The sequence below is a fragment of the Bubalus kerabau genome, chromosome 9 (genome assembly GCF_029407905.1).
Source record: "Bubalus kerabau isolate K-KA32 ecotype Philippines breed swamp buffalo chromosome 9, PCC_UOA_SB_1v2, whole genome shotgun sequence".
Taxonomy (NCBI): Eukaryota; Metazoa; Chordata; class Mammalia; order Artiodactyla; family Bovidae; genus Bubalus; species Bubalus kerabau.
The window spans coordinates 99,693,882-99,714,303 of NC_073632.1; the positions used below are offsets into that span (position 1 = coordinate 99,693,882).

General features: G+C 36.3%; 1 protein-coding gene across 1 annotated transcript in view; it reads left to right on the plus strand.

The window, feature by feature from the left end:
- The window catches only part of SCAF8 (SR-related CTD associated factor 8), an 88,181-nt gene that overhangs the window by 39,531 nt on the left and 28,228 nt on the right, over positions 1-20,422 (plus strand). Inside the window, 7 exon segments of the mRNA XM_055536062.1 lie at positions 1,796-1,879; positions 6,850-6,894; positions 11,877-12,038; positions 13,260-13,413; positions 14,302-14,432; positions 17,305-17,481; positions 19,081-19,160. Coding sequence (XP_055392037.1) covers positions 1,796-1,879; positions 6,850-6,894; positions 11,877-12,038; positions 13,260-13,413; positions 14,302-14,432; positions 17,305-17,481; positions 19,081-19,160 — 833 coding nt within the window.

Genomic DNA, 20,422 nt, shown 5'->3' on the forward strand with positions numbered 1-20,422 from the left:
TTAGACCAGGCACGGGCGTTGTTTACATAGATTTTTGTTTCTGTAGCGAGTGGAAAATCATTGAACTTTTTAAGGTGGTAGAGGAGGTGGGTGAGTATCAGTCACCTGATCATATCAGTTTTTGAAAAGATAGGCATGCTATCTCCATGTGAGAGCTGAAGGTAATTTGGACGTGGGTCATGGTGGTGGATGGAGGAAGAAGAGACAAATACGGGGAAAACTGGGTAAAATTCAGTAGAATTCAGTGATAAATAGGTTATAAGGGGTGCTGGAGCAGATACATTAGAGGACTACCTAGTTGGTTAACCATCTAAAGCTGTTTTGAGTTGCTTTCATAGTCTGTTCCAATTGTTTTTTTGGGCTGCGCTGGGTCTTTTTGGTGAGGGCTTTTCTCTTTGGCGAGTGGGGCTGCTCTAGTTGCAGTGTGCAGGCTGCTCATTGCTGCTCTCTCGTTGGGGAGCATAAGGGCTTCAGCAGTTTGGGCTTGTGGGCTCAGTCATCATGGTTCCGGGGCTTCTAGAGCGCAGGCTCAGTAGTTGTGGCAGACGGATTTAGTTGCTCGATGGCATGTCAGATCTTCCAGACCAGGGATTGAACCTGTGTCTCCTGCTTTGGCAGGCAGATTCTCTACCACTGAGCCACCAGGGAAGCCCTGTTCAGGTTGTTTTTTCAGGATCATGATGGCCAAAGCTTGGTCTCTCGACTTCTAGTTAATTGTAGTTAAATTCCTAGCATTACCTAGTACCTACTTTTCATCCGGATTTGTTTAAGCTTAGTTGTCTTTTGGTTAATTCCCCTACCTTGTCTTCAATTGTTTTCTCTCTAAGCAGTAGTATTCTTTGCTTATATGAGAAATTTTAAAACAAATTTTGGGAGGAACAGTGGGATTGTTGCTAAACATGAGGTCTCTTGACTTCTGAAAGCAATTATATGGAGACATCCTTCACATACCACACAATTAACCAATTGAAAGTGTGTAATTCAGTGGGTTTTGGTATGGTTGTGCAGTCTTCACCTCAGTCCATTTTAGAATATTTTCATCACCTGAAAAAGAAATGCTGTACTCATAATTATCACTCCTCATTTCTCCCCAACTGGCCCAGCTGTGGATAGTCCCCAGTAGATTTCTTTTTCTGGACATTTCATATAAATGCGTTTCTATAACATGTGGTCTTTTAAATGCGACTTTTTAAACTGAGCCTGTTTTCAAGGTTCATCTGTGCTGTAGCATGATCAGTACCTCATTCCATTTTCATGGTTAATATTTCATTAATTCGGTAGAACACATTTTGCTTATTCATTCCTCATCTGATGGACATTTAGCTACTTTCCAATTTTTAAATGAATTTTTAATAAATAATGCTGCAGTGACTGTGTACAACTTTTTATGGTAACATATATTTTCACATCTCTTGGGTATATACCTGGGAATGGAATTGTTGGCTCATACTGCATATTATTATGTTTAATTTTTTTAAGAACTGTCAAACTGTTTTCCAAAGCTGCTGTACCATTTTGCATTCCATTAGGGATATGTCAGGGTTCCAATTTCTCTACATTCTTGCTAACACTTGTCTGTCTCTTTGATTATAAGCAAGTAAGTGTAAAGTGATAATCTCATAGTGGTTTTAATTTGTATTTGCTTGATGGCTAATGATGCTGAACTTGACTTTTAAAAGAAAAGCAGCACTTTTAATTTCACTGAGGATGTAAAAATAGAAATGTTTGGTAATTTCATGTAATTGCATAGAGACTATTAGTTTTACTGTGTTTAAAATTTGTTCTTTTTCATCAGTTGTATTCCCTGAATGACTACAAGCCACCCATTTCTAAAGCGAAAATGACCCAAATTACTAAGGCAGCCATCAAAGCTATAAAGGTGAGTAACACTTTTTACTCTGCTGTTTTCAAAAGGAAATACTCCACTAATATTTTGGAGGAAGGTTAATTTTTACAGGGTATATATTTTCTTCATATTTACAAAGTTTAGTACATGTTCCAAGGTTGGAAAAACACAAAAATGAAAATCTGTCACTTACAAACCCTCCCAACTAGAGATAAACATTTAATATTTTCATAAATATTCTTAAATAAACTTTGAAGCAGTCATTTTCCCTTTTCATAGGTAAGATTTTGGATTCAGGCACATTGTGGAGAATGTGTTTAACACTGTTACTTGTCACACTGACTTTATAGAATCTTGAAATACTAGTTTAGAAAAGTTTTCTAAATAAAACTTAATGTGTTGGTTTTTTTATCCATTGATTACACTATAGATTTGAAAATGGACCTTTATGGAAAATAATTGGATTACATTGTACATAGGACATTCAAACTCTGGGAAGAGGCCACAGGTATTTAGCTGTTACTTTGACACAGTAGTTTTGAACCTGTGTTGACATATGGGTACTGCTACTGCTTTGTCACTTCAGTCGTGTCCAACTCTGTGCAACCCCAAAGACGGCAGCCCACCAGGCTCCCCCGTCCCTGGGATTCTCCAGGCAAGAACACTGGAGTGGGTTGCCATTTCCTTCTCCAATGCATGAAAGTGAAAAGTGAAAGTGAAGTCGCTCAGTCGTGTCCAACTCTTAGCGACCCCATGGACTGCAGCCTACCAGGCTCCTCCGTCCATGGGATTTTCCAGGCAAGAGTACTGGAGTGGGTCGGCATTGCCTTCTCCGTGACTTATGGATACTTCTGAAAATCTCAGACGATTGGACTGTCCAGAGAAATACACACATGTAAAAAATTTTGCCTCAGAAGGTTGGACTGTTTCTAGAGAAATGTGCATATGTACAAAATTGTGAATAGAAGTTCTTGGCTTTAGGGACCTTCTGAAGCTCAGCCATAGACACCTCTCCACAATGTCCTTGTCCCCAAAGCTAAGACTCCCTATTCTAGTCTGGTTGTTAAAAGTGAGTATGAGTGAGTGCTTATTTTTAATTAAGTAGATCTGCTGTAGATTTTCAGTGATATGTTTTTCTACTCTGTGTAAGAACATCAGCCATAACCAGAGGCACCATTATTTAAATAAGTTATCTATATTTTTTTGTTTTTGTTTGTGTTTTTGGCCTCACTGAGGGGCTTTTGGAATTTTAGTTCCTCAACCAGGGATCCAGCCCTGGGCTCCCAGCAGTGAAAGCGCTAAGTCCTACCCACTGAACTGCCAGGGAATTCCCTGGATAAGTTGTCTTTGAATAACAGCATTATCTGTTAGATTTAACAGGTGATTCTTCATAGAGAGTCTCTATTAGGAGAAAATTTAGATAGTTGATTTTGCAGCATTCTAACGGCCAAACCTTAGTTTTCATACTTGTAATCAATGTCTAAACAGTATTAGAGTTCAAATCTCTGTATTTACATGTAGAATATGAAAGAGAGATAAGGACAGTGAGCAATAAACACGTTTAACCTGGAGAATTTTCTTCAAAGAAGTGATTTTTTCAGGGCCTCTGATGAGTAATAGTTTCTTGTGCTTTCTTTTTGTTCTCCATCATTGTGGTCTGATTTCTATGTGATCCTGAGAGTGTACAACATACATATTATCATTTTTGTTCTGTGAAATGGTTGATGCATTTTAATAAAAGCTTTTGTTGGACAGAATACTTTTTAATTCATGACCTTTAAGGAATAGGTATTAACATTGTTTACATTTTTCAGATGTTGGAAGTGTCTAAGAAAATTAATTTGCAACAGTCAGAATAAAAACAGCTAGATTTTAATTTTTCTCTCAGTCAAGAGAGAAAACATGGTTTACAGTCTAAACATGGTTTACTATATACTGTTTTGATTTACTGGTCTTAGTTTTTTTAATTTTGAAAAAATAAAAGCATGTTGCAAAATACAGTGGGCAGTACATAGCCGCTTAGCATTGCCAGGTATTAGCATCTTGGCTAGTACATTTGGTTAGTTCTCTGCATGTACACACAGACACACACACACACTTTGTCGGGTTTTTTTGACTGAGTCATTTGAGAACTCATTTCAGATTTCATTTAGAATAGCACATAATCCCTAAATACTAGAATTTTAATGTCCTAAAACAAAGAGATTTCATAGATCAGCAAAACACATCCCATGCAAGAAATTTTACTTTGATGCAACATTATTATCTAATATAATCTACACTTTGATTTATCAGTTGTCTCAATACTAACTTTAGTAGCTAATCCCTGCACTTGTGCATTTTCGGGATCCGGTCAAGATCCTGTCCTGTATTTGTCCTTTACCCAGCCTTTTGCTTTGTTTTTCTTTTGTTTTTCATTGACATTTTTGAAGAGTTTAGACCAAAGGTTTTGCAGTACTGCGTTACTTTAAACTGCATTTGATGCATATATAAATTGATATTTGAACTGCCTTTTTCAGTTAAATGATACTGTGTTTCATGTTAAGGTAAGTCATTGGCTTTTTGTCAGTGTTAAGAGATGATTATTTTGATGGGTGTTTGTTACCATTGCACACTGTCAACAAAACCTCTGATCACCTGTTACGGAAAAAGACCTATGTGAATAGAAAATCTTTGAATTAACATTTAGTAAGCTAACATTGGAGAAGGCAATGGCACCCCACTCCAGTACTCTTGCCTGGAAAATCCCATGGACGGAGGAGCCCAGTAGGCTGCAGTCCATGGGGTCGCTGAGTCGGACACGACTGAGCGACTTCATTTTCACTTTTCACTTTCATGCATTGGAGAAGGAAATGGCAACCCACTCCAGTATTCTTGCCTGGAGAATCCCAGGGACAGAGGAACCTAATGGGCTGCTGTCTGTGGGGTCACACAGAGTTGGACACGACTGAAGCGACTTAGCAGTAGCAGTAGCAGCAAGCTAACATGGCAGAAAGTGAAGAGGAACTAAAAAGCCTCTTGATGAAAATGAAAGAGGAGAGTGAAAAGGTTGGCTTAAAGCTCAACATTCAGAAAATGAAGATCATGGCATCTGGTCCCATCACTTCATGGGAAATAGATGGGGAAACAGTGGAAACAGTGTCAGACTTTACTTTTCTGGGCTCCAAAATCACTGCAGGTGGTGACTGCAGCCATGAAATTAGAAGATGCTTACTCCTTGGAAGGAAAGTTATGACCAACCTAGATAGCCTATTCAGAAGCAGAGACATTATTTTGCCAACAAAGGTCCGTCTAGTCAAGGCTATGGTTTTTCCAGTGGTCGTGTATGGATGTGAGAGTTGGACTGTGAAGAAAGTTGAGCGCCGAAGAATTGATGCTTTTGAACTGTGGTGTTGGAGAAGACTCTTGAGAGTCCCTTGGACTGCAAGGAGATCCAACCAGTCCATCCTAAAGGAGATCAGCCCTGGGTGTTCTTTGGAAGGAATGATGCTGAAGCTGAAACTCCAGTAGTTTGGCTACCTCATGTGAAGAGTTGACTCATTGGAAAAGACTCTGATGCTGGGAGGGATTGGGGGCAGGAGGAGAAAGGGACAGCAGAGGATGAGATGGTTGGATGGCATCACTGACTTGATGGACATGAGTCTAAGCAAGCTTTGGGAGCTGGTGATAGACAGGGAGGCCTGGCATGCTGTGATTCATGGGGTCGCAAAGAGTCGGACACGACTGAGCGACTGAACTGAACTGAAGCTAACATTTAGTTTTAGTCTGAATTACAAATCGTACATAAAGTAACTAGAAGTAAGAAGCTCTGGCAGGGTGTTTTCCAGAAGAATTATTATTTAATAAAAACCACTCAGTGTGTAAATAATATTTTATATATTGATTTAAAATATTTAGTTATTTATAAAGTGCCTGATAACTTTTAAGTAGTTGTTTTGGCGGGTTTTTTGTTTTTGTTTTTTTTTTTGCTTAAATAACTTTCTGTTGAGTAGACTGTTACTTTGCAGTAAGGAAACTTTATTGTAGATTTTGATTTGGTGAATATGATTAATGAGGATTTCCTATATTTTTTTACTTTATAAATGTTGGATTTCATGCTGCAGTTGAATGGTCTTGTGTCTCAGTCTAAGTGGATGTGCCTTAAAAGCATAAATTATGGGATCACACATATAAAACAAAGCACAATTGAGGCTAGTTTTTTAAACAGAAATATGTTGATTATGCAATTGCCATTGAGCTATTAGGTACAAATTCCAGATAGTTTTTGTTTAACCTATAATTTTTATTTTATTCATTTTCAAGTTTATTCATAGTGTTGTTTTATAAAACTTAAACGTAAAGGGTTTTCTCAAAATTAATAAAAGCTCATTTCTGATTTTTAATCCATGTGCTCCCTTCTCTTCTGCTGAATTCATTTTGACTGATCCATTCAAACATTGTACATCTCTATATTTTGTTATATATACTTGCTAGCTTAATATTCTAGGAGAAGCAGAAAATAATGAAGTTGAAGGCAACTCCCTTGCATATATTTATTAATGTTCTTTATTTTCAGTTATTTGATTTTTCTATGGCAACCCACTCCAGTATTCTTGCCTGGAGGATCCCAGGGACTGGGAGCCTGGTGCAGTGCCGTGTATGGGGTCGCAGAGTCGGATACGACTGACGCAACTTAGCAGCACTAACCTAATTTAGCCAATAAAATGTTACTATAGGAGATCTTTACTTTTCCTTCCAGGAAGGAAGAGTGTATGGCCTACCACCGTATTTTGCATGTAACACACTTTGGATATATTGACCATATACCTACTTCAAGAACCTTTACTGACCATAGCTAGTGCTCATGTTTATGTTTGTTTATGTTATGTTTATCTCAGAATTCATGATTAAAATTCATTGCTTTGTTGATAATGAATTTTGAAGACCTTTGAAGCTTTGTTAAACCATACATTTAGCAGGAAAGTTCTAATCAAACATTTAAAACCTCTTTTTTTTTCTTTTAGTTCTATAAACATGTGGTACAGAGTGTTGAGAAATTCATTCAGAAAGTAAGTATATAGTTTTCCATGTATATGCTAAATGTTCTGTAACTGTAGACTAACACCCTGTGCTATTCTCTTTTCAGATACCCAACTTTAAATTGTTTTGATGACTGTTCAAAAGTGATTCCATTTGTTTTAGTTTCTTTTTTTTTTTTTTTTAATTTTATTTTATTTTTAAACTTTACATAATTGTATTAGTTTTGCCAAATATCAAAATGAATCCGCCACAGGTATACATGTGTTCCCCATCCTGAACCCTCCTCCCTCCTCCCTCCCCATTCCATCCCTCTGGGTCGTCCCAGTGCACCAGCCCCAAGCATCCAGTATCGTGTATTGAACCTGGACTGGCAACTCGTTTCATACATGATATTTTACATGTTTCAATGCCATTCTCCCAAATCTTCCCACCCTCTCCTTCTCCCACAGAGTCCATAAGACTGTTCTATACATCAGTGTCTCTTTTGCTGTCTCGTACACAGGGTTATTGTTACCATCTTTCTGAATTCCATGTATATGTGTTAGTATACTGTATTGGTGTTTTTATTTCTGGCTTACTTCACTCTGTATAATAGGCTCCAGTTTCATCCACCTCATTAGAACTTATTCAAATGTATTCTTTTTAATGGCTGAGTAATACTCCATTGTGTATATATACCATAGCTTTCTTATCCATTCATCTGCTGATGGACATCTAGGTTGCTTCCATGTCCTGGCTATTATAAACAGTGCTGCGATGAACATTGGGGTACACGTGTTTTAGTTTCTAATTAAGAAATAAAATGAAACTGCCTTTCAAATAATTCTAAAAACGAAAGCTTTCAGGTAGATGTGTTTGTTAATTTGCATTGCCATAGTGAGCATCTGTTCCATTAAGAAAATATTTCAGTATGATTTTTTTTAATGAAATTTTAGATTCATTGCTTTTTATATAGCCTTTAGAGAAATTCTCCTTATTCATTTCAAGCTTAATGCCTAGAGAGCAGTCTTCCTTGTAGATAAGATGTAGTAAATGTAGTAAAAATGCTAGCCGCTTTTCTTCTGCTGATTCATTTTGTTCATCCGTTAGGACAGTATGCATCTCTACATCTTATTATTAGACCTGAAGTTCCGTTTTCCAGAGTAAGCAGAGGGAGACGAAGTTGAAAACAGCTGTTTTTGCATACATTTAGTAATTTTTTTGGTAACCAAAGCCCAAGGTGGCTAGGTTATATTTCTTTGCCCCTTGTGATCAGTGCCTTATCTCTGCCGCTTTTTCTGGGCAGGAGTACCATAAGACTTAGGATTTGTAAAATGATACTGTAGGAAATCTGTAACTGAATTGAGGTTTAGTATTCTGCCCTTTGTTCACTTGCCTAGATGTGAACAGAACCAGTGTGACAATCAGAGGTGAATCAAAGGACATAAATTGCAGTGTGTTTCTTGAGTGAAAATAGCTGACTGGAGGAGGGTGCGTGGATCAGAGTAGTGTTACTGTGTCTCCAAACTATCTGGATAATCTTGAATAAATCAGTTAACTTTTATTTGATTCAGCTTTTTTCCCCTCTTAATATCTTGTTTTCTCAAAACTTAAAGTATTGGTAAAACATATTTTGAGATGAACAGCTAGTGAATTGAAGCTTAAGGTATGGGGTAAAATAACAGATATGCTGTATGTCTAAGGTAAATCTAACTGTAAGATAGAAATGTTGGTGGTTAGAAAGTTTCATTGTTATAAAACTTTAAAAAGATTCAAATGTCTAAACAGTGTGTCTTGAACTTTTTTTGTGCATAAGAAACTTGCACCGATTACCTAGGGATCTTGTTGAAATGCAGGTTCTGATTCCCTGAGGGTGGGTCATTTAGACTCTGGTAAAACCAAAGCAGATCAGGCTCTGGTTAAGTGTGTCCTGAGAGTTGTTCAGTCTCTCATTGGTATCCGACTCTTTGCGACCCTATGACTGCAGCACGCCAGGCTTCCCTGAGAGTAGACCTTGTTAAGCCCTGGATGCTCTGGCTCTCTTGAAAGGTTCCTTTTCCTCTCCTTCTGTTGGAAGCATGCAGTATTCACTTTCAGAATTCATTTGGTATCAGGTATAACTGTGTCCTGAGACAGCCCTCTTTTCTTCCATGGTGCTGTCAGCATCATTAGTGCTGTGTAAGTACAGCCACAATTAATTCAAAGTATAGAAAAATCCCTCATGATATTGGAGGCTTAGGAATTCTTGTGTTTTTTGCTGATAGAACTTGAAGAAACAGTTGAAAAACATTTCAGATTTTTTTAGTCTTAATTCTTCTCTCAAGTTTCTAGTTGGTAACGTAACCAAGTTTACCAAATACTGTTCTTTTAAAGCTTTTCTACAACATTTAAATCATACATAACATTTTTTTTTTTTTTTGCCATTTTATGTGACAGGCACATAAAAATACCTAGTGTTATCAGTGAAGGAAATTCCATACTGTAACATCATAATATGGTGTTTCTAAAGGTTATTGTGAAAGAAGTGTTCATCTTTATAGCTTAATACTAAAACCCCTGACACTTTTGAAGCTTTGGAATCTTCATAGTAGGGAAGAAAAGCCCATTCATTGTGTTGTGTACTCATGATTCTTATGTACTGTGAGTTTATAATCAAAAATTTTTGTTATAAATCAAAGAAAAAGGTGTATTTGTTTTTTTTTTAAACTCACTACACTAATTGCGTTTATTACTTACCACTCAGTATTTAAAAACTCTTACCAGCAACTTAGCAATTTTATTTAGCCTTACTCTCAAGATAATCATTTCTATAAAATAATACATTAAATATGAGATTATTTTGTCTGTTTTTCCAGCATTGAGGAATAGATGACTTTTAACAAAGAAATGTCTTGGGTTTTCATTAAATTTAAACAATTTTTTTAGTGGATGTATTATTTGCCTGGCTAGGTAGATAATTATTTGCATGTATACCACCTTATGACAGAAAGTGAAGAGGAACTAAAAAGCCTCTTGATGAAAGTGAAAGAGGAGAGTGAAAAAGTTAGCTTAAAGCTCAACATTTCAGAAAACTAAGAACATGGCATCTGGTCCCATCACTTCATGGGAAATAGATGGGGAAACAGTGTCAGACTTTCTTTTTTGGGCTCCAAAATCACTGCAGATGGTGATAGCAGCCATGAAATTAAAAGACGCTTACTCCTTGGAGGGAAAGTTATGACCAAACTAGATAGCATATTCAAAAGCAGAGACATTACTTTGCCAACAAAGGTCCGTCTAGTCGAGGCTATGGTTTTTCCTGTGGACATGTTTTTCATGTATGGATGTGAGAGTTCGACTGTGAAGAAAGCTGAGTGCCGAAGAATTGATGCTTTTAAATGTGGTGTTGGAGAAGACTCTTGCGAGTCCCTTGGACTGCAAGGAGATCCAACCAGTCCATTCTAAAGGAGATCGGTCCTGGGTGTTCTTTGGAAGGACTGATGCTGAAGCTGAAGCTCCAATACTTTGGCCACCTCATGGGAAGAGTTGACTCATTGGAAAAGACTCTGATGCTGGGAGGGATTGGGGGCAGGAGGAGAAGAGGACGACAGAGGATGAGATGGCTGGATGGCGTCACTGCCTCGATGGACATGAGTTTGGGTGAACTCCGGGAGTTGGTGATGGACAGGGACGCCTGGCGAGCTGCAATTCATGGGGTCGCAAAGAGTCGGACACGACTGAGTGACTGAACTGAACAGTAGTCAAAGGAAAATAAGTCAGATATATGAACTGAGGAACAAATATGCTAGATTTGGGGGGAACATCAGTGAAAACTATTTCAGACTTCTAAAACAATAACTTGGAACAGAGCAGACAGTTTTGAACCTTTGGTTGGTTAAACCTAAAACTTTAATGTCCACACATCAACATTACTGCCCTTTTATTAAATATTTCAAGTACTAAACAGCCAGAACCTTGCAATAGATACTTATAAATTGGTGGTATCGGTCTCATTTTCTTAATAATGACCTTAAGAAGAAGGGATTTGAAGGAACAAGTGATGGATCATCTAGTCTTTTTGCAGAATGAAGTCACTCATTGTCTTGACTGAAAATACTGTTTAGAAACATGTATCTGTGTGTTGGAGGTGGATTGAAGATCCTTTACTCACTGGTCCTTGGGTCTAAGAAATTTTTCAAGAATGCTGTTTTGATTTAGTGCTATATATGATTTCTATGAAATGATTCTGGGTGAAATGCTTACCTAATTACACTCAAAATTTGAACCTGCTTTTAGCAGCCATAATTTCATTTTAATTAGTATGTATTTGGGAGGCAGGTTTTCTCATGCTTCTGGACATGGAAAAAATTGAAGCAGTGAAGTTGATAGTGAAGGGTTCTTCGTTGTGCTTAGGGAAGGTCCCAGAAGAGTGTCATGTTCTTCAGACTATAAGAAGGATAAGAAACACTGATCAGTGAAGCAGCTAAAACATATTTTCATAGGACAGATTTTTAGAATCATAATGGTAGTGTCTTATCTTTCATATAGGTTTGCATTTGAGAAAAGTTTTAAAACTTTCAGGCTCACTGTGTTCAGAATGTTGTAATTTGCCATTTGATTCCTTCCTTCATTCGTATAGAGATACTTTTCCTGTGTGTTTTTTGGATGAAGTCTAAGGCTTGTTGGCAGTAGTTTTTTACCAGAGCTTTTCTTTCTTGAATTCACTGCTTGAATTCAAAAATCATTAAACTATATATATAGATATATATTTAAATTTAACCACACCTTTTATTTTTTATTGTTCAAGCCAGTTACACAGGGCTATTTTGGAACTTAGGTGATTGGCAGTTGAACTGAATATGTAGAGTAGCCAAAGTAGAGTCTTTCAAATGCCATTCCAGAGACCAGATGGTGTGGAATGGTCAACCTCTGAGTGTTGATCACCTCAGTGTGAGCAGTGTGTTTGTGTTTTTATAGATTTATGGTGACATTTGTCTGTTGAGAATTTTAACCTTCTCATTTGCTTCCTTTCCCACTCTTCTTTTTTCATCAGTGTAAACCAGAATATAAGGTGCCTGGACTTTATGTTATTGACTCTATTGTACGACAATCTCGACATCAGTTTGGTCAAGAAAAGGATGTGTTTGCACCCAGATTTAGTAATAACATCATTAGCACTTTCCAGAATTTATACCGTTGCCCTGGAGATGACAAGGTATGCTGCCTAAGTTGGTGTAGTAATTACCTTTTTGGTCTTAATAAGACTTTACATTATCATAATTTATCATTTTATATTACCATTTGTTATCCTGAATTTGAATAGTTATTGCACTGTCCATGTTTCTTTTTGTTATTAGACTTTTCTTAAACAGAATGAAAGATATAGTTGATTTTGCTACTTTTTAATTTATTAAAGCCATTGGTGTTAAAGAAACTGGCTCTAATAAGCTTTTTTAATTATCCTAAAATCTTATTTACTTACATGCACAACCAATTCATAATTTTGGTCATTTGACATGAGCTGATGTTTACCTACTTAGTTGTCTGTGGAAAATGATTTTACCAAGTAATTAGTAGACCATAACTGCATATCAAAATTCCTTTGTTATGGAAGCGTTTTCTTAGTGCTGGAAACCGGGATAGTAGAAGGTTACATTTCTTGGATGCTGACTTGGAAATTTAGTGTCCTTATTCTGACAGACTTGATTGCAGTGTTGATTGTGTAGAAAAGTAAGAACAGGTGAAGACTTACTCTGAAGAAGAGCAACCAGACTTAAAAGCTTACCACAAATCTTTTACCTCCTCTCAAGTACAACAAGATTAGGTAGTTTTTATTTTTAATAACTGTTATACAGTCTGCAATCAGAACAAAGTCTTGTTAGAGTGGATCGATGTGGAGAAAACACGTTATTGTGTCAGGAGTTGTAAATTGTTCTTGGATATGCCTCTAGAGTCAGGTTTTTTCCTTGTGATTAACCTTGGTACGTTGATTCTTTGCAGGCAGAAAGAATGCTTCCAGTTTTAATGTGATCCATCATAATTGAGTCTTAAATACCTTAGAACGCCACCTAAAATAAGTCATTTGAGATTTTATATAAACATTTTTGAAGTAACTTAGATACTTTGATTTAGGAATTTCACTAGTTTGGACTTGGATTTATGTCAGTTACAATGAATAAGTCAGTCTTGAATTTGTAAACTTCATAATAATAATATTTGTCATTTATAATGAAGTTTAGTATTTAGGGATTTTTTGATAATCAGAGTCAGAAAGATTATACTGATACTGTAATCTCAGTGCCTGAACTCCATTAAGTGCCCAAGAAGTATTTTAATCCATCCTTCCTGTCCATGGCCTGAGGAGCCTCTATGATATGACTGTTCTAAAGTTTTGAAAGCAAAAAAATAAAAATAATCCTTTTCTTTTTTCCTCTAGAGTAAAATAGTGAGAGTATTAAACTTATGGCAGAAGAATAATGTATTTAAGAGTGAGATTATTCAGCCTCTTCTGGATATGGCAGCAGGGATTCCTCCTCCAGTTGTCACACCTGTTCTGGCCAGTACTACTGCTGCTATGAGCAATACTCCAGGTATGTTGCTTTGAGAGAGATTTTCTGAGTGTTCTACTCATGCATTTCAGGCAATTATTCATATATGAAATAATAATTTGACAGTGCAGGATAATTTGTTTCACTTTAGGTAAATGAAAGGAAGTCTTAATTTGAAGGAAAAATAAAATCAAATTATATTTGTGTTTCATTCTTTTCAAAAAAATTAAAAAGCTAAGCTTTTAAAGTTCCTAGAAACATACATAATCATCTTGGGAAGTTGGTATGTCAGTTAAATTTTTCCTGATTTAGACTGTAATCTTCTAAACTTGCATATATATCAACTTGATATTCATAGTGAGCTAAGTGTACTTAATATATAAAGAGAACCCTGAAAAGATTTATTTAGTGGATCCAAGAATGAGTAATAATCTCAAAATCATGGAGGTTTTTTTGAGGTATTTAAATGACATTTGAAATTTTTTTTTTTTTAACCACAGTCTAAGAATTACATTTGTTATCATTTTGATATATGTTTATTTTGGAGTATGTACATATACATTTTTGAACAATAATAATTTTATGTACACTTTTATAATGCTTTTTTCATCAGAGATTGAATATTTCCTTATGTCATTGAATTTTCTTCTTTAGGAAAGTATTTAATGATTTCCGAGGATTGTAGGCTCCTTTAAAATGGTAGCTTAGTTAATTGAAAATAAGTATGAAAAGCTCTTTTTGGTCATTTTTGTTGTTGCCATTTTGTTTTATTTAATGAACCTAATTCTGTAATGGTTTTTAAAGATGAAGACAGTAAAATTATATAAATTTGTACATATTTTATAAAAGTGACAGAACAAATCTAACTTTGCACATCTTATTTATTTACTTACATATTTATTGGGGATGGGTTTGATGTCTTTCTAAAAGGAACTCCTGTGACACCTGTTACTCCAGCCAATGTGGTCCAAGGTCTGCCTGATCCGTGGGTGTCCCAGATAACAAACACAGACACGCTGGCAGCAGTCGCTCAGATCTTACAGAGTCCCCAAGGCCAACAGGTGAGCGGCTTTTTTTGTTATGTCAACATGATTTAGAACTCATTGTTTTCCTAATGCATTGTTTCATTATGTACCACCCAAAGAGTGTTTGTTTTTTTTTAAGTTTTTTTAAAATGACCACACTACATACAATACTTTGTAACTTGCTTTTTTAAATTTAATAATGTATCATGTACATTTTTGTCATTGAAGATTATTTTACAATAATTCATTCTACACCAAAATAATTGATTTAGTTTAGCACATAGTTTTGCCAAGCATTATTAGGTGCTATTGTTAATCCAGTAATGAGACTGGGAAGCCTTCTGCCTTGGAGAAGATATCTTTCTGTTTAGGGGAGACAGACAATAAAGAAGTATAAAACATTATTTAGATAGAGATATATGACTTAAAGGGACTTCCCAGGTGGCACTAGCAGTAAGGAACCTGCCTGCCTACAATGCAGGAGATGTAATGAGATGTAGGTTTGATCCCCGGGTTGGGAAGACCCCCTGGAATAGGAAATGCAACCCACGCCAGTGTTCTTGCCTGGAGAATCACATGGACAGAGGAGCCTGGCAGGCTACAGTCCATAGGGTTGCGCAGAGTTGGACACTACTGAAGCGACTTAGCACAGATGACTTAAAACGGCAAATCTTTAGAGTGACTAGGTTTGGAGGAAGGGGTCAGAGTTAGGGTAGCCAAGAGAAAGCATCTTTGACAAAGTGACATTTGAAGAACCTGTTACGGCAGATATGAGATTGTCTTTCCTTAGCATCTGTAGTTTTTTGTTTGTTTGTTTTTAAGCTTATCCTTTAAACCCAGATTAATTGTGATCTATACAGTAAAACTCCCTGAGCTGTCCTTCCCACATGTTCACACATTTCAGCCTCCTGTCTTTGTTTAAATGCTAGCCCAGTAAGGCCTTCAGACAGCTATTTAAAACTGCAAATGCTGCCTTTCATCTGCTCTGCTCCCTTTCTTTGTCACCTGCCTTCTTTTCTTCCCAGCACCTAATATCTCATGTACCTTCCTCATTTGTTCCATTCACTGTCTCTTTCCACTGTAATGTATGCTGTACACAGGCAAGGGGTTTTTCTGTTTTGCTCACTCCTGTATTTTCAGTGTCTAGGTTATAGCAGGTATTCAGTATATTTTGTGAAACGAATGACTGATGTATAGAGGCATAACAATGTTGGGGTATAGAGAAGATATCTTAGAATTGAGTTTTCTAGAGGATAAGATAGTCTATGTATGTAAGTTACTAGTCATGACATTGAAGTGGTAAACCTAAGTGTGGGACCTGGGCTGAGAAGTGAAGGATTCATGTACTAAGCAGTGAGGAGTTGCCAGAGATTTTTATGTTGAAGTCACAGGATCTGAAGAGTACTTGAATGGATGGGAAAAAGGAGAAATCTAGAGATAAGGAGTATATTTGTTGGTAACAGTGATAATAGAAAGGCAGTAATACACATGTGAAAAATAGTACAGTTGTGGACTCTTTAAAAAGACAGTCTTTAAACAAATGGAACCAGTTCATTTATTTAGCCTTAGATTGGATGCCATTTCTACATTTTTGGGACAGTTGTGAAATCAAATTGAATATTAGATTAAATTGTAGAATTTACTAACTTTCTGTGATTATGATATTTTGAAAAGAACCCATAAAAGCAAATCTAATTTTAAAAGGTATCTATTAAAAAGTGCTTTTGGCAGGAGAATCGGCATTCCAGAAGAATAGTACAAAGAGTCAAGGAGACACAGTAATCTGAGATGTGAAGTCAGAGTAGAGGAAGAAGTAGGACGCTGCAGCCTTTGAACCTGGGTGACAGAAAGGATACTGCTGTGAGGGCGTGGAGAGGGGTGCAGGTGTCAGGAGGAGCGTTTAGAAGGTGTGAAGACGTTTCCTTCCTTCCTTCTTTCCTCCCTATAATGCTCCCTCTTTTAGTCACCCATCCTGTCTGGCTTGGAGCTGCTTTGGTGCAGTAGCTCAGCTATCATATATTTTTGTACTTTGTTTCCTATCACAATTAGTACTTTGTAGTAAATGTTTATTGATAAGTGGAGACTGGTTTGTTTTCCAATGTTCCTTTTTGGGGATAGGCAAGGAATTGTTTCACTTACTGTCATCGTGCATATTTTTATCTTCTTTCACTGTAAATTGAACTTAATACAAATGTCTTGTTTAGCAGTAGCTTTGCTATTTTTATTTTTCTATTCCAAACTGATAATTTTCAGATTTAACTTCGGTTTACATCTTAAGTAGAAAAGTAATTACTTGTGGGATATATGTAGGGCTTACTTAACTGAAATATCTTTAGGATTTTATTATTATTTCTATTTTTTAAGAGAGAAGGTGAATAGAGGGGGGACAGGGGTTGCTTTCAACTCTTACTGACACTATTTGTCTTTAATTTCCCTAGTTTCAGACTGCTCCAAGGGAAAGATTCCTTATTTTCTTTCCTCCTTTCAGGAATGTGTTGTCAGATGGTAAATTTGAATGATAGCAAAAGCAGTTGTTGTAAGTGCTTGTCCTTTTACATAGATTGAGTTCATTGAAGAAGGGAATGAAAAGCCTAGTGAAAAAAAAATTAGTCTGCTTGTGATGAGTTTTTATTTTGTTGTTTGTTATGGTATGGTCATTTTATTTTGTTTAAAGTTCCTTGACTTTCCAGAAGTAAAGACAAACCTATTTAGAACTGTTACATAGGGCACACACACACAAATCTTATTTTAAAAATGAATTGTTTTGAGTCAGTATATATTTTTTCTTGGTCTCTAGACTGTAGAATGATAAATTTTATTGACTAAAAGTTTAGATGAGCATTCTTATGGGTAAAACCCAACACCGGTTTGTAACAATTTTATTTTCTCTCCCCGCACCCCACTGCAGCTTCAACAGTTAATACAGACTTTACAGATACAGCAGCAGAAGCCTCAGCCCTCCATCCTGCAAGCCCTGGATGCTGGTCTTGTCGTCCAGCTGCAGGCTCTTACAGCACAGCTTACAGCGGCAGCCGCAGCAGCCAACACCCTTAATCCCCTAGAACAGGGGGTGTCTTTTAACAAGGTAGAAATTAGGATAACAGATCTGTTCTATATGAAGAACTGAATTTTCTATACTATCATGTAGATTGCAATTATGTAAACTACATTTTACCATAAAACTGTTTTATATTCTAACATCCATTGTACTCTGTAAGGGTTTTCCTGGTGGCTTAGACAGTAAGGAACCCACCTGCAGTGTGGGAGCCCTGGATTCGATCCCTGGGGGTTGAGAAGATCCCCTGGAGAAGGAAATGGCAACCTTCTCCAGTATTCTTACCTGGAGAATCCCCATGGGCAGAGCAGCCTGGCAGGGTACAGTCCATGGGGTTGTAAAGAGTTGGTCGGACATGACTGAGCGACTAAACACAGCACTGTATAAGGGGCTTCCCAGATGGCTGCCAATGTAGGTGACGTAAGATGTGCGGGTTCATTCCCTGAATTGGGAAGATCCCCTGGAGGAGGGCATGGCAACCACTCGAGTATTCTTGCCTGGAGAATCCTATGGATAGAGGAGCCTGGCGGGCTACAGTCCATAGGGTTGCAAAGAGTCAGACATGACTTAAGCGACTTAGCACACGCGCATGTACTGTTATTAAGTAAATGTTACTTAATAACTTAACAATTATTAAGTAAATATTACTATTTATTAAGAAATACATTTTACAAAAGATTCAAATTTCTGAAAGAAATTTAAGTAATTTTATAAATCCACTTGAAACATTTATTTTCTTTTGACTAAAGAAAACTAGTCAGTAAAATTGTATATTCACTATTGAGGCAAATGATTATTTTTGAGCTGATTTTTATGGATGTTACAAATAAATTAATTATAGTGTCTAGCCTGTAATTTTAACCTGCTAAAAGTAAAATTGTAAAGTATGTGAAAGTTCAAAGGAAAGTTTCTTTACAAGTTGTTACTATAATATGATAAATTGAGATATAACTGGAAAGAATAGTGTTTTCAAAGTTGAAAATCTTGGCTGTTTAACTTGGGTGATATCCTCAGTATTCTTGCTGATTATAGGAATATTATCCCTTGGAAATGTTATCTATATTCTTTTTACTTCTGCTGTTATTTTCATAGAAATATAAATATTGATTTATTAGATTATATTACTTAGGCTTGTTTAGCCCACAGCTTTCAAAAAGCCTTTACATTGATCATTTAAAAGACAGTGGAGCATTCTGAGAGAACTGTACTAGTAGTAGATCTGTTGATTATAGTTCTAGATTTTTTTTTTTAATAAAACTGTTTTACTCTTGACAAGCCACTCAATTATTTAATCCCTAATCTTCTCTTCTATAAAGTTAAAAGTATTGGTAATTACCCTATGTGTCATGATTGTTCTGCTTCATAAGACAACGTCTGTCAGAATTCTTTGAAGAGAAGTAAAGGTCCATTCAAAATGTTTTTTTATAGTATAAAAATAAACAATAAAATTATATGAAATAAACAGCATGTAACAATAAAATTATATGAAAGAAATAGTTACGTTTTAAATGATAGAGATAAATTAATGGAATGTCAATGATCTTCAGAATAGCATTTGTAACTTGTATTTGTGTAAAGTACTTTTAAATTTATCTCTTTCTCTCCCTCTTTTTTTTTTCCCCCACTTAGAAGTTGATGGATAGGTTTGATTTTGGGGAAGATTCTGAGCATAGTGAAGAACCCAAAAAGGAAATTCCAGCTTCTCAACTGTAAGCGTTGTTATGTTTTTCTTCATAAACCATAACTTTTTTCTGTTATCTTTATAAATATTGCCATCTGAGCTACTCAGTATACTTTGAGCATTGTTTCGGGCTCTCACATAGGAAGATGGGGGAGTTGCTGCTTGTTGCCTCCCTATATTGTTTTGACTCTAAGAACTTTGCAGATAGTTGGGATATATAAAAATTCTTTACTGGAAAATTGATAAGTGCTGATAAACTTGGTTGTAACATTTGCTGTTGATATATTAAGCTTTAGGTTATTTAGCTCAGTTGAAATAGTAGGAGAAAGAAGTTGCTTCTAGTGTCCATGGCTGCTTCTAGGAAGTATATAGTAAATTCTGGGAATGTATCAGACTGATTAGAAGTAAGGAACAGGGTTGTAGGGATTTTGTTTGTTAAAGAAATAGATTGTGAGTTTTTATTTAAATCAGTGATTCCCCTACTTCCTCACCCGAAACAATTGTGCAGAGCCTTGGGTTCTGTGAGGGTTCAGAAGAGGACCAGTGGGAAGGAGGATATTGGAGAGGAAGGTGGAAGGTGGGAGAATAGAAAAGAGGTGATGAGTGGGGAAAGCCTCTGGATGTCTTATTTCAGCAGTTATTAGTTTTCTATATTGTGATAATATATTAAGATATATATATAAATGCAGTTACATGCTGATGATAAAGAGTTTCTACTTGAAAAATTAAGAACTAATGTTTTAGACTACAAAGCATTTGAGATCATGTAGATCAGTGTCCTGAGCAATGTAAGAATCTCCTGTAACAGTCCTGATAGGTTTTTTAATCTGTTGTTTTAATGCCTCCTATGACATATAGAGTTAAGTAGTTGTTAATATACGGTTTGATCTTTTGTTACTGAATCCTACGGGATTTGCTTTCTACACACTGATCCATTTTGCTTTCTGAAGCAAGGAAGCAAATTTGCCCCATAATCTATTGAGACATAGCCATTCAGTATTTGAAGATAGGTATCATTCTTCCCCTTAGGTTTATTTGCTCCAGATGAAGTACACTTTTTCCCAACTGTTTCAAGACTTCTCACCATCCTGATTGCCCCTTTTGGGGTGCCCTCTTTTTTGTTCATGTCTTACCTTGTGGCACCCAGAATTCCAGGTGTATTCCAGGTGTGAATTTCCCAGAGTATAGTTAAATTATTATTTCCTCTTATCTAAACACTCTTTCTGTTAACATGCCTAATAATGTGAAAGCAGATTAGTTTTTTTTTAAGTGTATGATCAGTTTTGATTG